Genomic DNA, 21,356 nt, shown 5'->3' with positions numbered 1-21,356 from the left:
GGACTAGTTAGCCAGGCTTTTGTTGGGTCACTGATTGTTTGTCTTGTCTAATGGATCCTTTTGTTGAAAATAAAACAAACAAAAAAAGAGGTTTGCCTAGAAATTTTTTTTAAACACAAATCTCCTTTTCAATTTGGAAAAATACAGCTTGGATTCAAATTTGATTTTGTTGCTAGCATTGTTCTCTGTTTTTGAAGGGTAAATGTTGCCTAACAACGATGGAACATACAAAGACTTTATTGAAAAACTGACATGGTTTTCCTGGTTAGGTGTAATCAAAAATCTGCAGTAAATGTGAAAGTAGCGACGCACTAATGCATGCTAACCTACAAAGTGTTGTGTGGAATTGGAAAGAAACAGGAATATTGTTGAATTCTGTGATGACTGTAGAAGAAACAGTCTTGGTGCTACCACTGGCACAGGTGGACAGTGTAGGAATCCTCCTGTTGTCTTCCTTTTGGAGGTTTTCCAGACACATCCCACTGGGAAGAGTCCCTGGGGCAGACTCAGAATTTGCTAAAGGGATTATATAATCCCGCTTTACTGGGAGCCCCCAGGAGGATTTGGAAAGTGTCACTGGGGTGGCTGGGTTTCCTTTCTGAATTAGTTATTTCCAGCCATGGATATGCAAAAGAAAGTGAACAGACAGATGGATTCATCACTTTAGTTTTTCTTTTCCTCTTTTTTCATGATGTCCCCGATCATGCGTGTCACAGTCCTCGCTACTGGATTTTGCTTTTGCTCGTGCTCAAATAGCAATAGCAATAAGTTGTTTCTTTACTATTAAATGTAATATCTGATTAAAACAATCAGAACTGCATGTGCAGATTACCAAATGGAGCCATAACTGCATGTGCGTGGTGTCTGAGCACACAGACTGGTGTGCACCGATTGATCTGCCTGCTTCTGTTTATTTTTTTTTTAAATGTCACAAGGTGGCAGCAGGTTAATTTGCACCGACTGAAGAGCGCAGCCCACTCCAAACCTCAATCACTGCCAGGAGGAGCCCCGAACCCCCAAGGCTCCCCACCTGCCAGGGTCCTGCCCCCCCCTGCACTCAGATGAATCACTCTCACATACACAGAGGGACAAACACACACTTCCTGACTGGTTGTGTTTTACCTCTGTGACCCTAGTGAAATGTCACCCAACAAAAATAATCCCTCCATCATCCACGCAGACTCCTCCACTGTAAATAACTGTAACTCAGCGCTGCTCCATCGGCGTCCTTCAGATACCACATGGCAGATTGCCTCTTGGTGCAGATGGAGGTCACAGTTCATCCACTGAATTACTCAGGTTAACTTATTCAATATGAGTTAGCAGAACTGTCTTATCAAACTACTTTATGTTCTTTGTTTCATGCTGGATAGCCACGTTATACAAAGTAACTGTGTGATGCAAAATTCACAGATATGAAGATTTGTACTGTAGAATAAAATATGCTTGAGTTGCTGCATTGCAAGGTTGTTTCTGTAGGATTATTGAGACATTCTGCCAGACTGAGAGTGCTATGATTTGCTGCAGCGGGTGATATTTAAGCTTGTAAACAGGCTCAATCAAACAAATCACTAAATCGGGTGGTTGGTTTAATTGGTGTTCAACCAATCTGAAACTCAACAATCATCCTTTTCTTTCGTGAATGCGTCATTTTTGATAGCAGCAATGAAAAGTCTGACTTAATCTCAGCTCATAATCTTACCATTGCTAAGTGCTAATTAGTAGATCAATACAGTGGTTCCCAACCTTTTTTCATATAGGAAAAGCTTTACTTGTCATTGAACCAGCATCCTGGTACAACAAAAAGTAGTTTCAGTACAACTTTTCCATGATCAGACATACAGCACATAAAACACGTCAACAGGAAAATGGTTGACTGTGGTCATGCAGCCATCACGGCACTCCCATTTTGCAGACAAAGAAACGAGCGAGACGAGGGCAGGGAGGGATGAGGGAGGAAAAAACAAACATGTGCCTTCACTCTGCTGCATACAAGGCACAGAGTTGACTTGCAGGAATAAACACCTCAAACACAAAAACACATTTTAAGACATCACAACATAATGGATCGCGTGGTGGGTGGGAGGATGTGGGGACCTCCATGCATCCCTTCCTTGAGGACCACCTTGCCTGTGGTCATGACCATCCAGGAACCTTGACGCCAACTCCAACCTGCATACACACATTAAAAGTGAATAGTTACAAATGTTTATTTGCAGGAGATAAACAGCAGTTGATGGCTTTTGAACATATTCTCCTTGTTTCAATCTACAGGGTGTGTTACTGGGATTTTATAAATGAAATTTTGAAAAGTTTCAGTTCGGAACCTCACAACCGCTGCATGACAAAATTTTGATGACCCCAGCAATACCTAGTCAGCTCCTTAAGGAGGTTGTAGATTCCAGGTTGGGAACCACTGGATAAATAGGTGTGGAAGTGTTTACTTCAAAACTTTTACTTTCATATGGTAATTAAATCTATATCATCCTGTCCTTGTTTACTGTTACCAAATACGTAAAAATTCAGATCCTTAAGGTAGCATGCTTTATGGAACCCAGAATACTGTCGTTAAAATGCAACCAAACCAAATATAAAGAGAAAGAATATGGTTACACAGCTTGGTGAGATGCTAACATCAGCGTTTCAAAGACCTCTGATTGTCTTTTCTGCTTCTCCTTTTTTGATTGTTTGGACCTCCAGCCACACAATAGCAAGTGACGGATGATGATGATGCTCCACTGATTGAAACACATTAATGACAAAAATGATTGAAACTATAACCTTCTGCTGGTAAATAAAACTGCATGGACGAGGTGATTCACGCTGCTAAATCATGTTTAACACACACACACACACACACACACACACACACACACACACACACACACACACACACACACACACACACACACACACACACTTCAAAGAAGATGTCTGACAGTACGTGGTTGCTTCAAATATCCACAAGTATCCTCAGGAGCTGGATGGTACTCCAGCTTTATGAGGAAGTCATCTTGAGTTTTTGAATGTTGGGCATTGTTAGAATTTTCTGGTGGTGACAAGAAAACAATGGCTTACATTGTCACGACTTCTTGCAGATTTTACCAAAAAAAAATACACACTCACTCCCTCCATCATTCTATGATTTCATGCTCTTTGTTATGTATCAGCCTGTTCCCAGTGATTGATCCGGTTGGAAGAGTCCTATATTTAGACAACATCTTCACCCACAGAGTGGTTTCTACCTGTTATTTGGATTTTCCACACGTTAGACTCTTTAATCAGCTGCAGCGCAACATTTTTTTGTGTATGATTGACTCAACACTTTTATTGCGACAGAGTAAGCTCTGACCTTTTTAGTTCTGAGCACCGATTAGGCTTTTTTTTCTGACGTTTTTCAAGCATAAATGAAAAAGTATCCCTAAAGACTAGAGAAACTTAAAGGTGTGGAACACTGAAAAAAACAGGTTTGAATGATTATTTCTGATCATAATCAGCCATTGTTAGTTCATGCAGACTGAACATGAAAATTGTCTCCTACACCTATCTCATGCATTATCTTCTGATAGAAAATAGGCGGTGGTATTGTTAACATTCATGGACTCACCCATCCTGAGTCGCGGCAGGGAAGGTTGTTGTTGGTTTAACATCCAGGAAACAGCAGCGAATGTTCCGACTAGTCAAAGCTAACTGTTAGCATTAGCAACTCCACCACACAGCATAATTCATCCATGCTTAAGTTATTTGTGGAGATAAAACCTCAACGAGGCAGAGCAAACTTCATCAGTGGTAGAGTCGTGTTGCTGTTATCCAATCAGAGCTGAGATCTCCAAATATCCGGAAATAAGACCCCAATCCTGTCGTGTTCAGCTCTATTCTACTATTTCCTGAAACAAGTGCATCAGAGCTACTACCCCCAAAGTACAACTTGCAAGGCATTTATTCCTGCTAGAGACCACCACTAGAAAATAAGAAAACAACTCCTGATCAATTGCTCAGTTTCCACTGACCTAACTGAGATTCTAGAATCTAGCACAAGAAACACCCTGCAGCGCCCTCTATCTGCTGATGTTAACATTATAGCTTTCTCATTTGGGGTAAATATGAAGGATTTTTAAATTAATCACGGGATTACGCAGCAATACACAAGTATTGGATCAAAGTTCCAATCACAGCATTACTATTGATCATTGTCGGATAAATATGGCAACACTCAGCTCCTACGGTCTTTATTATTAACGAACACATTCTCACACCCGAAGCGTAGAAAAATGAGGGCTCCCAATGCATCAGGAGGTGACGCGCTGTGTCATTTTTCAATGCTTCGGGTGCATTAACCCACTGTCTACAGTTTTACATCAGCCGTGCAATAATATAGCACCAACTTTTGGCTGGGTCTCAAAGGACCACGTTCACCACAAAGAAGAATGGTCAAGACGAAGCTAGCACCACTTCCAAAATCTCAAATCCAATTTTCTTTAAGATTAAAATAAGATCATCTAATTCAAGTGTTGGAATCAGACTCATAATTGGCAAATAATTCACTTTAAATGTGTTTGAGGCAAAAATGCTTTGGGGCATGCTTGATTGCAAATGCCTGTTAATAAAAAAATATAAATAAATAAATAAATAAATAATGTGAATTTCAAAGGAGTGGTTGGGAAAATGTTTTATTTTCTGCTGAGAGTAAGAAGATGAGATTCATACCAAGCTTTTGTGTGGCTGGTAGAATGAAGCCAGCACTATAGAAGTTGGTTAATTTGGAGAAAACTGAAGGAAAAAAGCTAACTCTGCTCTATCTGCTGCCAGTGACATCTTCATATACGTGCATATCCAAACCATCTGCCTCAATGTAAAACATGATCTAATTACTCACCTCCTGAACAAGAACAAGCTCATCATAACGTCCTCTGACACTGATTTCTGCCCCCCAAACAGAAGACCAGCCTTGGGGATAATTTTCTGGGATAGCCTGGGCAGCTTTTTGCCTCTTTTTCTTCTTTTCTTTTTTTCTGTGACTGCTATAAATTTGGGTTTGAGAGAGCTGGGCACTGAGAATTACCCGAATGCTTTGGCATGTCCTTCTGGCATTTGGTGAAAACAATCTGTTTGAGTTATTCAGCTGGTTTGAGAAGGCATTCACACAATAAATAGATAAAAATATAAAATAAACAATCTAGATGATCATGGAAATGATTCTTCTGGTGGTGAAAATGGCACTGATTTGGGTGTCTATGGATTTTTGTAGAACATCCAAAATATGAAATAAATAAATAAATACATAAATAAAACACCCTGAATATATCATGATATAATATCATATTATCCTAATTTTTGAATGCTTCTACTACCTCAGCTTTAGGAAAACCCACAAAATAAAACCACATGTGCAGCTTAATCAGGAATACTGCTGTGATTCTTTGAACTTTTAAATAAATAAAAAAATAAAAACTACATAAAGTGCTCTGCCTATTTTGACACATCTAACTTTTGCTTAGATGTTTTTTCAGATGTAACTTATAATGACTGCAAACCATATTTGTATTGTATTTGTTTCCCTGTTTTTCACAAGTCTGTGGTTACCATAGTAACCCAACAAGTCCCTGGCTGCAGCTTTAACATTTCTGTTTTATTATCAGTTTGTGCTTCATGTTTGATACAGTTTACACATCAGTGTGGTCACTGGCTGCCTTCACAATTTCCTAAGAAAATCTCAGCGATCTTTTCACAGTTGTTGAAGTTGATCTAGAGAAAGACACTTTTCATTAATACAGCAAGTGGTGTCAAATAGGAGCTGAGTTACATAAATGTGACCATCAGCTGAACATGTGAGTGTAAATGCATCAATGCCACATAGTTTTAATGTGAAAATTCCTTCCTAGAATAAAGAAATGACTTCACGTCACTGTATAATTGTTGTCTGATGGCTTCTTTCATGAATAAATGTGAAGCAAAGAATGATTCAAAGCATTTCTTCCACCTCAGATATGACTATGATTGATTCTGGAATGTAGAAAGGTGAAAAACGAAAAAAACACATCTTTTATCTAGTCATCTATCACTGTGTGGCAACAGATTGACCCCTGGTGCTGTGCTCACAGATAAAAGCCGCCACTGACTCTCCGCCAACCTTTTAGCTTGGCACATCACGTGTGTCCATGTGACAGGCCAATCAAGAAAATGGAGTGTGTTAATAGAGATGGAGATGGTTGCTATCCCCACGTACCTCCTGCTGCACCCCTCATCATCTCACCTCCTAATATATTGTTTTAACAAACGGCTGTCAGCAGGGTCAGGATGGATGAGGATACCTAATAGGCTCTTAATCTAAGTCCTACTATGGACGGCCAATCAGAAAGCAGGAAAGCAGTTGTTCAAGATTTGTGCTGAAGGTTACTGTGGACAGACCGAACGTGCTCTCCTGTTTTCTGGCCCACACAGTGACAGTTAATATCTGTTGCTGCTTCCATCTCCTTATTTCTCTTCCAACACACACACACACACACACACACACACACACACACACACACACACACACACACACACACACACACACACACACACACACACACACACACACACACACACACACACACACACACACACACACACACACACACCATTCACAGCTTTGCACTGACTTTTTCATTTGTTCCTACATTAAATCCACAAGTTTGAACTCCCTTTGCTCATCACACTTTCTGTTTAATCCCCAGACAGTATTTCTGTATAGCTTATTTTGACAGATGTTTAAACTCACCTGCCCTGCTGTTTTTTGTTGACTTCACTCCCCTTTTATTCCTCCTCTTTTTCACATCCTGCATTTTGTTCTCACTTTCAAAGCTAGTGACGGTTTTAATTAAGCCTTATTCATTTAGTGAAGGACACACATACTTCAGTAGGTGTCTGGTTAGTGTCTTACTGCATCATTTATCTGTGAGACTCCTGAATAGCTGGAGACAGCGATTATTGATGAGCCCGTGAAAGAAAATATGAATGCCACAGTTGTTGGCAGGTGTTGGGCTCTTAGCTTGCGGGGCGATGGGTGGTTCTCAATCCAAGGACATGGAAGCAGAGTGAATGCCAATGCAAATCTATTGAAATTCAATTTCAAGTGCTCTTCACAAAAGCATCTGGCACAGAGCATAGTCAGGGGTGAATGTCCTCCTGTGCTCTCAGACACGCTGAATGCTGTGAATGAGTAACAAATTGGTAAAGTCAAGGATTCAAAAACCTAAAGTGCCTAAACCTGACCTATGCTCTCTATGAGTGAAACCTCAGAGCTTATTTTATACATCTGGGTTTATTCAGTTTGACCTGCATTTGCATTGCTTTTAGTTGCATCACATTATCAAGATTATTGTGTTTACCCTGGCAGGGTGATGCATCTTCTGTCTGAGGATTTGGCAAGCAGTTTGGAAGCCAGGAATAGCGGTTGCTACGGCAACATCTAATATGGATCCAAATATGGAATTATGAGTTAGAAGACAAAACAATCTAAGCACAATCTATTAGTAAATGTTCTTAAGTCTGGCCTGATCAAGTTTTAATTACTACGACAAAGAATGCAAACTTACATAAACACAGCTCAGACAGAGCATTGGTTTATAAAACAGAGAGAGTATAAAACAGTGGCAGCTAGATTAAGTAATGACTGTTGAGGATGACTAATGAAAGATGGGAGCTGGTGCACAAAAATAACTCAGTTGCTTAATAAACAGAAATACTCTGACAGGCAGATTCACTAAAAACCTATTGTGCCCTTTATGGGTTGTGTCTCAATTGCATTCAATAAACGTGAGAGAGAGAGAGAGAGAGAGAGAGAGAGAGAGAGAGAGAGAGAGAGAGAGAGAGAGAGAGAGAGAGAGAGAGAGAGAGAGAGAGAGAGAGAGAGAGAGAGAGAGAGAGAGAGAGAGAGAGAGAGAGAGAGAGAGAGAGAGAGAGAGAGAGAGAGAGAGTGTAGGACCTTTGAAGGTGCTGCATCAATACAAGCCATTTACCATTTTAATTCTCGCGGCTATCTGATGCTTCTTAGTGTCAGATTCACAAAAATAGGAATAATTATTTCTGTCTGTAAACAACAAGTTGTAGTTACATTTATTCATCTTTAATGATTTATTTTTCAAAATCTTTTTCAATTTTCTTGCTGTTGTAAATGGCCTCATGATTATTATCTTTAGAGGCGCCATCCATCCATCCATCCATCCATCCATCCATTTTCAGCGGCTTATCCGGAGTCGCGTCATGATGTTCTAAAGGAAATCTTTTCTTGATGGATTTGGTTACCTCTGTTGTGAACTCTGTAAAATGTCTGCGAATTAGCCTGCGATGGGGCTGTGAAGTGCAGTCTGTCTAAATGAAAGCCTTGAGATTCTTCCGACACCAGTCAAATGTGGAAAATATCTACCCTAATATCTACCCTTATTGTGACCTTTGATATATATATATATATATATATATATATATATATATATATATATATATATATATATATATATGTATAAATATATAAGTAGAAGACAAAGTTTATGTGTCATGTTTTGTCCTTTATTGTGCAAAGCTCTTCAGTGAGAAGAGGAGCTAAAGTAGGCCTATATGAGGGGGATTACACTCATACAGCAGAGATTAGAAGTGAGCAATTATTTTTACTCTATGGGATTTATTTACAGCCTGTTGAATATGAAATGTGTTGAGATGAACTCTGCTATACCTGGAAGGCTTCACTTTAAACAGGGTGAAAATGGAGTGTTGTAACCTTAAGAGCTTCATAAGCACCTCTCAAAGACCATCTACATGTCAACGTCAGCTTCCCACTCAAGATAAATAGCTCTTTTTCATTGGTTGTACAGAAGCCACTAGGTGCCCTTTGTGTTGCAGAAACAGTTACACATATTATGCAATTTGCTCAAAATTGAATCGAGCAGTTCAAGTAACGTTGCTCAACTCCTTTTCTCTCCTCTGTCCCGTTTATTCAGATATTGATGAGTGTGCTGAAGGGAAGCACTACTGCAGAGAGAACACCATGTGTGTCAACACCCCTGGTTCCTTCATGTGCATCTGCCACACAGGCTACATCAGGATCGATGACTATTCCTGCACAGGTGGGTTTCTCCTCCTCTGACCTTCTGACAGGCTGGAATCAAGAAGCATTGTTTCATATTTGACCTACATCTTGTGTCTCACTCCTACCCTTTTATATACTGCCTACTTCACTCTAGGTCTGCAATTTGAAGTCACAAGGATAGATAGAAAAAGAGTTTTCATAGCAGCAAGGATACCCCACTATGAAGTATATTGTAAGATGTATGTTGTAGTATGATAGAGTTTGTCCATTTTGGTCAAATCTTAAAAACAAAGTGAAGCAATTTCACAAACATTGTAAGATCTTGTGTGATCAGTCTGCTCTTAGAGTGTGTGTTGTTTAGTGAGTCTCACATGTAGCTCCATATCTGCATATAGCCATAGCTATTTTTTGTTAAGTTTGGCTAATTTGCTATGATGACCATCCAAACCAGGTTGAGCTCCACAGTTAATCAGGCCCAAATAAAGATCCAATGATTACTTTGTAAAGGATGGGTAGTTTACATCTTACTTATGAACCATAAAATGTGAGATTCCATACAAATATGGAATATCAATCTGATGGATCTTTGAATATTTTAACCAGAAGATCAGAACTTTTTATTGCAGGGATTACGTGACACTTCGTATTAACTCAGAGGAAAGAGAAAGAGTCAGGTTTATAATAGTTAAGAAATTTATTTCTACACATTTTAAACAAGACTAACAAACACTCTCTGTACTGATGGACTAAGGTAGAGTGACATGTGAGATGATGGTGTGTGTGTGTGTGTGGAATGTTATTATCAGAACCAGCGGATCCGGAGAAGCATTTAGTTCTGAGTGGGAATGGAAGCCTCCATTAGATCCATAATGTCGAGGTCCTCTTGGACCCTCCTTGGAACCGAAGCCGGTAGAAAAGCAGCGGTGCCGACCAAACTAGTCTTGGAATGCTTCCAGGTCACGACTAGGGATGAGCGAGTACACCACTATCTGCATCTGTATCTGTTCAACCATCTAAATTATCTGTATCTGTACTCGGAGTGGGCGTGGCCTAACCCAGAAGTGGGTGTAGTTTAACCGAACGTGGGTGTGGTTTACATCAATACGTTATTTTAAGTCTGATCAGAAGTTGCTATGTGTATTGTTTATTTGAAAACTTTTTACAGAGCAGCCTCAGAATTGAGATTAAATGTTTTTGATCACAATAGTAAAGGAACTATTACAGAACAAGTTTTTCAATAAAATCAGAATAGCAATATTTAAGTGCATGAATTAAGAGAGAGAGAGAAGAAAAGATATTTTCTATAGAGCCTTTCAAGATAAAAATCACGAGGCGCTTCACAAAAACAAAACATGTAAAATAGAAAAAAAGAATTTAGAAAGTGATTAAAATATATTTCTAATGAGCAAAAAATAGACAATTGTGATTAAAAAATGTAAAGAAAGAGAGAGAGTGAATAGGAAAGAGGGAGTGGATCCTGAGGAAGATATGAGAGAGAGAGAGAGAGAGAGAGAGAGAGAGAGAGAGAGAGAGAGAGAGAGAGAGAGAGAGAGAGAGAGAGAGAGAGGGGGGGGGGGGGACCCGACTGGAGCGGAAGCAGTGACTGACGCAGGAAAAAAAAACACTAAACTACAATATTAACAGCTAAGCTACTGGAATTAAATAATTTTAATACTAGAAGCTTTGCTGGGATTCTGACACAATGCTAATGCTAACTACAGCACAACACACTTGCGGCTAATCCGAGCCTCGACTGCTACAAGGCTGAGACCGCGGTGCTTTTATGACCTATGCCACAGAGCTGCTACGTAGTACTGTTCTTGGATAAGTAGCATCGTTCTCGTTAGCCTTTTGGCTAAAACCGACTCAAAATGAACGTGTTCTATACTTTTGAGCTGAAGATAGCGCTAAACTGACGTTTTTAGACAGAATTTAGAGTTTTCAAAGAAAATGCATCAAAATGCAAAAATAATAACTACACATGTTTACAACACTATTAGACACTCATTTGTACTAGTTATCAGCTAAAAACTTGATTTTGATATGACTTGCTCTTACTGTATACATTTAGTGTCTGATGAGCTACTTTGCTAAAACACAAACACAAAGCAATGTAAAATTGGAAAGGGTGGGACTCAATTAACAAGTGATCTAATTAATCAAAGGCTTTGTAATAAATTAATCTTGATTAATCACATTTTGATTATTCAAGAAATTTGTCCTAAAAGCAATAAAAAGTAAATAGCAAGGCACAGAATCAAACAATAGACACAAACAATATCATTGCAAACTCAAGCTCTTAATTGTATTTCTGAAAAATGCTTTTCAATCGTGTTTCAATTTAAAAAAGGGAAAAAATACATCTAGACAGACAGACAGACAGACAGATAGATGATAGATAGATGATGGATAGATAGATAGATAGATAGATAGATAGATAGATAGATAGATAGATAGATAGATAGATAGATAGATAGATAGATGATAGATAGATAGATAGATAGATAGATGATAGATAGATAGATAGATAGATAGATAGATAGATAGATAGATAGATAGATGATAGATAGATAGATAGATAGATAGATAGATAGATAGATAGATAGATAGATAGATAGATAGATAGATAGATAGATAGATAGATAGATAGATAGATGATAGATAGATAGATAGATAGATAGATAGATAGATAGATAGATAGATAGATAGATAGATAGATAGATAGATAGATAGATAGATGATAGATAGATAGATAGATAGATAGATAGATAGATAGATAGATAGATGATAGATAGATAGATAGATAGATAGATAGATAGATGATAGATAGATAGATAGATAGATAGATAGATAGATAGATAGATAGATAGATAGATAGATAGATAGATAGATAGATAGATAGATAGATAGATAGATAGATAGATAGATAGATAGATAGATAGATAGATAGATAGATAGATAGATAGATAGATATATAGATAGATAGATAGATAGATAGATAGATAGATAGATGGATGACGTGGGGGTTTATCACTCTGGACGTTTTTGAACCATGCAGGACATGGTTCCTCATGTGCTTCACATTTGTATCTATGTAAGAGTGGGTTTTGTAGTGACCTCTGATATTTACACACCATACATATTTTACTTATTTTTATTGTGACAAGTTTGTAGAAGTAATTTAAAAAGAAACATCAATGTTTCTGCAAAATGCAAACCATTTCCTACCCTGAGGTTTAAGCAGTCCCTCTGCTCAGAGAAATATAATAACCCAGCAGAATTGTTTAGAAAATATCAGAACATTTTTAGAGCGTTTTGGTTCAGAGAAACACATTGGGATGTTGGTGAACGTTGCAGCTGCAGCTTTTGTCCCAGTTTTTTGTTGGACTACAGAGATACAGTATTAGGCAGCTTTGGCTTGCTTTTAGCCTCCCTGGTGTCCGTTTAGTAAAACCAAAAGTGGAACGAATCTCTTTGCTTAATCTAAAAGCTAAAATGTCTCCTCAGCCCTCATTAGTTTCTACAGGAGCAGTTCAGCACTAACTCAAACAAATCAGCCGTGTTCACACAAACAACACAACAGTAGCTTTTGTTCCAGTAAAATAGAAAAAGTTATTCCCTCTTTCACAAAACAGTTGAGATGTGTCCAGAAAGAAAAGTATCTTTTTCAGTTGTGTGGATTTTCAAAAATCACCAATCAAACTCTCCATCTCTCACAACCATGCCAGCTTATGTGAATGAAGTTGGGATTGCAGAACTCAAGACGCCATGGAGGGTAACACATTGGCACTGACACTGAGTGCTGCACATAAAATATGTGTGTGAGATTTAGAGATTTAATCCCATGACTAGCAGGTTGCATCACTGTTGTCTATCATTGCAACACACTATTGATCCGTCAGGCTAGTTTACTCACATTATAATGAGCCAGCTCTGTCCTTACCTCACTTAGTGTCTCAGAGGAATAGGTGGCTGGTTGGCCTCAACCTCTCCATGTTGCTGTAGTCCTTTCAAAAATCACACTCGAATGGTCCATTAGTGTCTGGAAAGCCCTACCCCTTCACCTGCGCTTTACATGCAGAAAGAATTGGAACACTCCTTCCTCACAATATGAACAATCAAACCGGTCAGTAAGAGATGAGATTCACCTCAGAGTCCACGTACTTCAGCTGCTGCAGCTATTAACAAATACATTAAATCTTTTTCTCAGTGTATTGTTATAAAAATACACCAAATCACACACCAGGAGACACTTTCATTTGATTGTTTTTCAACAAAGAAACCTTTTAGGATACCAGTGCAGTCATTTAATATCAAAGTAGGGGATGAAATGTGGAGGCTGTGAAAAATACTGTGTTCCAACAGTGATATTTAGTTAGACTGGAATACCTGCAGGAACATGCTGTAAACATTTGGCATCATTTACACATCATCTCCCTTTTCTTGTCACATGCCAGATGGCATCTGTTTAGACACACACTCTGTGAATCTGTCGTCTTACGATCAGACATCAGCTGTTCATTTCATGTATTTGTAGGGATGAATGTCAGAGTTTGCTTTGCTTCTGATGGCGTTGCTCTTATTACTAGCTCAACATCAAAACAAAGAGCACACACACACACCTACAAACACACACACACACACACACACACACACACACACACACACACACACACACACACACACATACACACACACACACACACACACACACACCAGGCTTACTGCTTCATTCAATTATGCAACACATGTGGCTGTAAGAGAAAACGCTGAGTAAAGATAATGTGCGGATTTCAAAGATGAATGTTTTAGCCTTATTAATTTGCCCAATTTCAAGATATTTAAACAAGAATTATTTATTTTTTGGTTAGGATTTAAGCCTTCACCTTAATTTAAATCCTCCATTAACTTCAGGTCTCTGATATGACAAAATGTCCATTTGTGTGTGTGTGTGTGTGGGTGGGGGGGGGGGGGGGGGGGGGGGAGCTGCCAAGAACCTGAAACACAGCAAACCTGCAAGTGGAGGCAGCAGGCTCCTTTGTTACTGATCAACCTAATAAGCGTGTTTGGAAAACTCTCCGCCTTTGTTCTCAGGTTGGGTTGTAGATGATTGCGGTTGTTGATCTATGCTGATCGTGGAAGCTTTCATCACTAAATGTTGAGCTTCTCTCACAGCCATGTTAGCACTTTGCCGCAAAACAAAATGAGAAAAGAGTGGAAGCAACATTTATCTCTGAGATGACTAGACACACAGAGAAAATTTGCATCAGCTTTGTATAAATGATGAAACAAAACTGTTGCTAAGCAATGTTTCAATACCAGGAATGCGTGTGTCATGTGTACATCAAAGATAGTTTGTGTTGTGTTGCATAAGTATGTTTGTTTTGGATCATTTAATCTTTAGTTGCCCTATGCAGACATACAGGCATACATATTTGAAGTGTGAGCTGCAGACGTGTGTGCTTGTGAATGTCCAAACACAGAGCGCTATGATTGGCCCAGCTTCAAGTTAGCCAAGTCAATGGTAGACATGCTGAGGCTACAATGGGGCGTGGCTAGACGGAGCTGCAGAGCAAAATCTTTTGCTACTGCTATGGTTTGTCTAGATTTCTAGGCTACCTCTGGTCTGCTACCAGTGAATTTTAAGCTAACATGTATCAAATGCTTAGAAAACATTCCTCCTCAGGTGGTGCTGGAGATGTTAATCAAATTTTAGTAAATGGCCTGTATTTGATATAGTACCGTAGAGTCCTAGAACCCCCCAAAGCGCGTTACAACACAATCAGTCATTCACCCAGTCGCACCCACATTCACACGCTGGTGGGAATGAGCTACGATGTAGCCACAGCTGCCCTGGGGCGCACTGACAGAGGCGAGGCTGACGAGCACTGGCGCCACCGGTCCCTCTGAACACTGCCAGCAGGCAAGGGGGGGTAATTGTCTCGCCAAAGGACACAACGACAGCGACGGACTGAGCAAAGCTCGAACCTGCAACCTTCCGATTACGGGGCGAGCACTTAACTCCTGTTCCACTGTCGCCCCATAGCGAAAGAATGAAGCTCAACAGGGAATTCTGTTCAAAACTGAAGGTAAACTTATAACTTAAATAGGATTGTTTTCACTTTTGCCTCACTGTTGAGTCTGGAAAAGCTGTACACGACGAGAACCAAGTGCTGGAGAGGAAAGTCAGAGAGATGCAAAACCAGAGAAAGATGTTTGTTTTGCCTTAAAATCTGATTTTGTCTTTTTAAGAAGTGGTGCTTAAAACAGATTCTTTAGAGTTGAATTGCTGAGAAATATCCGAGTGAGTAATCCTGGCATGATGCAGCATCGCTGTCCTTCGTCGCGATCGTCACAATGTCACTCCTCTCCGCCGAGCAGAGATACCTCGTTCCTCAGCAGTTGTTTGCAGCTTGTGAAACACAATACTAAGTAGCTCCCTGTGTGAATCATCTCTGCAGAGGGGGAGGCATGCTGTGTTCCCTCTGTGCCTGTAATTAAAAAAGCAATTTGCACCCATGCAGCCTCACTCAGTGGCAGCGGAGTGAAGGAACTGTGTTCAATGCTGGAGGATTTAGGCCCGCAGCCTTCCTGCAGTGCCATTTGGAGTCTGAATTAAAGCTGTAAAAACTCTACAACCTGACAAACATAGAATAAAATCTCACATTTTTCCTACTCTATCTACCCATTCTGCGGAGGTTCTCCTCACTGATCTAACTGGAATATTGGGGACAGTAACTTTTCACTCTTTCTCAGAACAAACCTCTACAAAGCAAAAGATATAATCTCAAAGTAACATGTTTATCAAAGTGTGTGCGTTCACAGCATTTATTTAAAGACTGAATATGTCTCGTTTACCCCCATATTAATTTTAAGCCATGCCTGTGCCTCGTGTGATTTTGCTCGCCTCATTTTCCCGGCTCCTTTGAGCTGTGGGCGACTTTTATTGTTTGATTCATTTGTCGTTCTTCAGCTGCACGTTTCCTCCTCTTAAGTCACAATGAAGATTAATTCACCCAAACGCAAAGGATTAAATCGAGGCACGACACTCTATATGCCATCCTATTAAAAGCGCCTTCGCATCACTCTAGTGAGATACACACTTTTAATAAAAGTATTTTTATGCTTTAACTGAGGATTTTGAGAAAAGTTTATGCCATTACTTGTTTCTCCGACATTGAACGCAACCTCCACCACAGCGGCATCTCACTTCTGAGACAGTATTGTCTAGAAATAGATTACGACTGATGAAATATTCTATATCTACAGTGGCAGACACACTAATGTATGCCTTTCTGTGCAGCGTTGCATCTTCTTCCCAGTCCTTTTGCTGGTAATTGACACTAGAAATAGAAGAAAGCTGAAGTAATAAAACATCTGCTTGTTTTTGAAGAGTCCATCGGGAACACTGATTCCTTTAATTTACCCGGAGAGGAAATATTACCGCAGGAGGAAACACTAAAACACCCCCACCTTCAGGAAGGATCAACACTGTACATTTACATGATATGCGCCCGTCTGTATCATCAGAAATGACTTTTACCAATTAACAGCCTACGAACTCAGCAGAAACAATGGCTCCGGTATCAATAGCCACATTTCCATGTGCATTACAGTGTTGTGTAGGGTCCAGTTACTAAAGTAAAGAGGATTAAGTTGACCCAAGCTCATTTCATGGCTCAGTGTTTATGTGCAGAACGCTATTATACGGCTGATCCGAAGAGTTAAGCCTGGGAGAAACAGCATGGAGCCTCTACTTTGTTCCCCCTCAGCCTGCCAGGGGTTCAACCAGCTCAGACACAAGTCTGTATTTTACATCCGGACCACCTGCAGAAGGGGGAAGTAGCAGGTTCATGTCCCAGCTGGTGGTAGAAATATGTATAATCACATGTCCCAACACCAGCTCTGCGTCTGTCCGACGCTATTTTGATACAGAGGTAACCGCAACTTTCTTAGGTCTCTTTATTGTGTCCAAAGGTGAAGCAGGGGGTTGATCGAAAACATGACACTATTATTTTTCAGCATATTCTCGATAAACACCGTGTTGTTTTGACAATAAGAAGTGCATTCTGGGTTTAAATGTAAAAACAGGCATGTTTCAGTTTATTTCCTATTTTGTCCAAACATAATCCTGTCTGTTCGAGCATCACCGTGGTTTTCCTGCACCACAGCTGCTGTTAATTTATTGCAAAAGTTACAGAACAGTTTTCACAGTGTAACCTGTACCCTGATGCAAACGGTAAACCCAAGTCAGTGGCTTTTAAAAATCGACCACATGAGAAAGGCTCTTCTGCATGATTTGGCCACAGACATCTTTCGGTAGTAATCCCTGCTGTCACCATTTGCTGTGGCAGAAACAAAAAAGGTTCTCAGGAAGGATTTCAGTAAACTCCAATCAGCAGAATGTGTCTGCTACCACACAGGAAGAGAACGTTTACATGTTCAGAAGTCTTATCAGACACATAAAGACATCAGCGTTTGTCAGTGGAAAGAGAATTTTGATCTGACATCCAGACAAGCACAAAGACATGTTCTGCATTACAATTCTGCTGCACCAGAGGGGTCACTATGCTCTCTGGAAAAAGACGTAGTTTATTCCAACGGGAACATTTTGGTTCAACAGAAACCCCCCAAGTTTATTTTATTTTATTATCTTTTTTTTTGTAACACTGAAACATTTCTTCACTAGAGCAAGGGCATCTATTTTATTTTGAAGATATTAGATGAATGACTATACTATAGTGACTGTGGCCAGTGTCTCAGTGACTTGTGCTTATTGAGCTCATTAAGATTTATTTGGCATATTTTTTGTTTCCTTTTGCTTTTTAAAGCTTCGATTGTTAATGCTTCCCCATTGTATCTTTCCTGCTTGCAGATTTGACACATGCAGCTCCACCACAGCTGTTGATCCAAACCACTGACGTTCTGCTCAGTGGTTCCTCAAATAGAAAATGAGCTGACAGTAAACTTTAGGCTTCTTAATAATGTCTCATAAAACAATGTCTTTTCCAAATCTCTTTCTAACGAACTGTTGAGACTCGACAAATAACCACATTTCCACTGTTTTCCCCAACATGTCTAACTCAACGCCGGTGGAGCAAACAAGGCCTTTTAATGTTAGAGGGAGGTTAGAATTTCTTACGCTAACACTTTGTTTAAAGACAGAACAAATCAAGTGCCAAGTTCATGCTGATCAGATGCACCAGAACACCTTTTTCTGTGATGAAACTTGAGCTGTGTCTCACTGATTCACCTGTTCAGTCCAGAGAGAATCCACATGTCCTCGATCCCAAGTCTTGATTGAAGTTGTCAGAAGCGTAGGTCGGCTGATCTGCTGAGTTACATATTGAGTTTCATTCATTGATATTTTAGATTTTTGTACCTGGCATTTTTTTCTAACTATATTATATATTTATATATTTGTTTGAAGAGGAACCGCTTTTACTTATTATTTTTAGAAATGATGACTCTGTTTTTCATGCAAGCTGAAGATGACAATAGTCTTCTATCCCTATTTCCTGCATTAGCTTCTGACAGAAAAAAGACAGAACGACACTCAGTTCAGAAAAGCCTGACAGATCTACATCACACTGACATTAACATTCATGGACTCATCTTGGCTCATCTATCTTGTCTCCAAATCCTGTCATGTTCTGTCACTTTCTTGTCTGGTTGGTTTCTATGTCCTGAAACAGGCACATCTGAGCTTTTTCCCCCCAGATAACAACAAGCAAGGCATTCATTCCTATTAGAGACCACTGCAAATGTATTAAAAATGAAATAAATACCTTTAAGAAAAATGTATACTTCTAACCCCATTAAAATAAAAAATATATAGAGTAAACCAGGGACGTTGACATTTCTCGCAGAGATTTTTTCTTGACATAAACGTTGGCCACTTATATCTTCATCTACACAATCTGACAAATGTTGACCCTCAACTTGCTCCAAGTTGCTAATGTTGGCCCCGCCCATAAAATTTAGGTTTGACCCACCTGCCGATTTATAGAACATGTATGTACATGTATGCAGAGTGTGTAACAGAAGAACCAAAATGTCATCTACATAAAAGCCACAAAAATGGAATAGCTCAAATAAAAAAAATGCTAACATTCAAAAAACAGATTTTTCTTGGTGTTGACATTACAGGGTTGAAGTATAGGCTCTGCACCATCTTGCATCATCTGTAAAAACAGAAAATATTCTACTAAATCTTTCATTTGTGCAGAAAAAAAACATTTAAACAAATGTTTATGTTTATTGAATAAAATAAAGTGTTGCATTTTCTACTATAACTTGCTTTTGGCTCACAAAAAGAGGTGTTCAGGGGCTTTTACAGTGTGCAGTAATTACAGTGATTATTATAATTCATAGTAAAATAAAGTCATTATAGTTTAATTGGTGTTCCTTTTAAATGTCTAAAGAAAATTAGCTTTTAAAGACAAACACCAGCTTGAACAGAGAAGAAATCTGTCTGTTTTTACACACAGGTAATCACACCAGATGACAAACTGACAAAACACTTGTGTTTTCTTTTTTGGAAGGGTGGCATAAACATCATAAGATCCTTGTCCTTTCAGGCGTGTTAAATAAAAGCGAGGTAACGTTGTTTTGATAAGGACAGACGGTGCTTAGACTGGTATTGTTCTGGCAGAAGGTGGAGAAGAAACAAGCTCCGGGAGAAACAGGCAGCTAGGGTAAGAGATCCCCGATGACAGGCTGTACATAATTGATTGTTTATCTGTCTGCAGCCTGAGCAGCAGCAGTCAGTGAGGTAATACCTGCAACACACACACACACACACACACACACACACACACACACACACACACACACACACACACACACACACACACACACACACACACACACACACACACACACACACACTGCAGGGATTGAGTTGGCGATTAAAATGGGAGTGGTTTATTCTGGGATCAGGAGTGTAATAAGTCTAAATACCTAAATAACCAGGTCAGGTTTTATAGTGATAACACACACATGCTGCACCAACACATCTTTCTGTGGTCTTGTTGCCTTCGCTGCTTGTATATTTGACAGAACTGACCTTGAAACAAGGAAAAACAAAAGGACCTGTAATTTGCTGTTTTCTAAATGCTCACAACCAGGCTTTACTCATACTCCAACAGCAGATATGTGTGTGTGTGTGTGTGTGTGTGTGTGTGTGTGTGTGTGTGTGTGTGTGTGTGTGTGTGTGTGTGTAAGAACAAGAGCAGAACAGTGGACCCCCACCCCGCTCCTGTGTGCCCTTCAATCCATCTCACACACACTTGCACACATACATCAAATTCTCGATGAAGGAGCTCACCACAATGTCACTTTCAATTTGGTTGAACCCACGGTCTGTTCAGGAGATGTAATGGCTTGGATGATGGCAGGGAAATGGATGATGCGACTCAGGTGATCGCAACAAGCACTCACATTTCTAATTCTCTCACTCCTCAGATGGCATCCTCCAATCCTCACAACTGTGAGCATTTAGACTCAAATCGTGACAAATCAAGGTGCAAAATGCTTGTGAAACCAGTTTGGCAGAAGAATGATTCAGAGATCTGCTTAATGATTGAACAAAAGGAATACAAATAAAACAAAAAAGGTTCTGTGCCCTGCTGCTGTGTTTGATGTGACCTTCATGTCCTAAACTGAAATAACTGTCTCCTGTTCGGTTTGTCTTCTTCAAGAATTTTATGCTTTCTAAGAGATTGAAGTGGCTGCCTGTCCTTTCAGCAGCTTTGAAATGTTGTCAGCATAAACAGAATGGTAATGTTAGCGTAACTGCTAATTGTTTTTCCAAGTACTGTGGATGAAATGAGATGGGCTTGTCATGACCATGCTTTGCTCTTCATCGTTTTGGGCAAACACAAAAATGCTGAACAGAGAAAAAAAGGCTTCTAATATTTATGCGAGGTTTTGGTGACAGGAGATTTGGAAGAGCATATTAACACATAAAAGGGAACGTTTAGGTGTCTAAACCTTGTTAAAGACAAAAGACAGATGTTTGCATTCAGCAAAAATCTAGTCTGCTATGAAAAGGTCAAACCCAGTCTTCGCACATCTTACTTCCTACCTAGTTTAGTTCAGATATGATGATGATGATGATGATGATGATGATGATGATGATGATGAACACATTCTGAAGTCAAAATAAACAAATACCAGAGAGTTAGACAAATATATATATATATATATATATATACAATATTGTCCATGTATAGCTGTATAGGCTGTATATATACAATAATAAAAACAGATATAGTTTTAATAAATTTAT

General features: G+C 39.3%; 1 protein-coding gene across 1 annotated transcript in view; it reads left to right on the top strand.

Annotated features, from left to right (window-relative positions):
* The window catches only part of nell2a (neural EGFL like 2a), a 449,405-nt gene that overhangs the window by 66,564 nt on the left and 361,485 nt on the right, over positions 1 to 21,356 (top strand). Inside the window, exon 13 of the mRNA XM_054733610.2 lies at positions 8,976 to 9,101. Coding sequence (XP_054589585.1) covers positions 8,976 to 9,101 — 126 coding nt within the window. The remainder of the gene's footprint in view (positions 1 to 8,975; positions 9,102 to 21,356) is intronic.

This window comes from Nothobranchius furzeri, chromosome 4 (genome assembly GCF_043380555.1).
Source record: "Nothobranchius furzeri strain GRZ-AD chromosome 4, NfurGRZ-RIMD1, whole genome shotgun sequence".
Lineage (NCBI taxonomy): Eukaryota > Metazoa > Chordata > Actinopteri > Cyprinodontiformes > Nothobranchiidae > Nothobranchius > Nothobranchius furzeri.
Note: the sequence above shows the minus strand (reverse complement) of the source record. Positions and strands in the feature narration are given on the sequence as shown.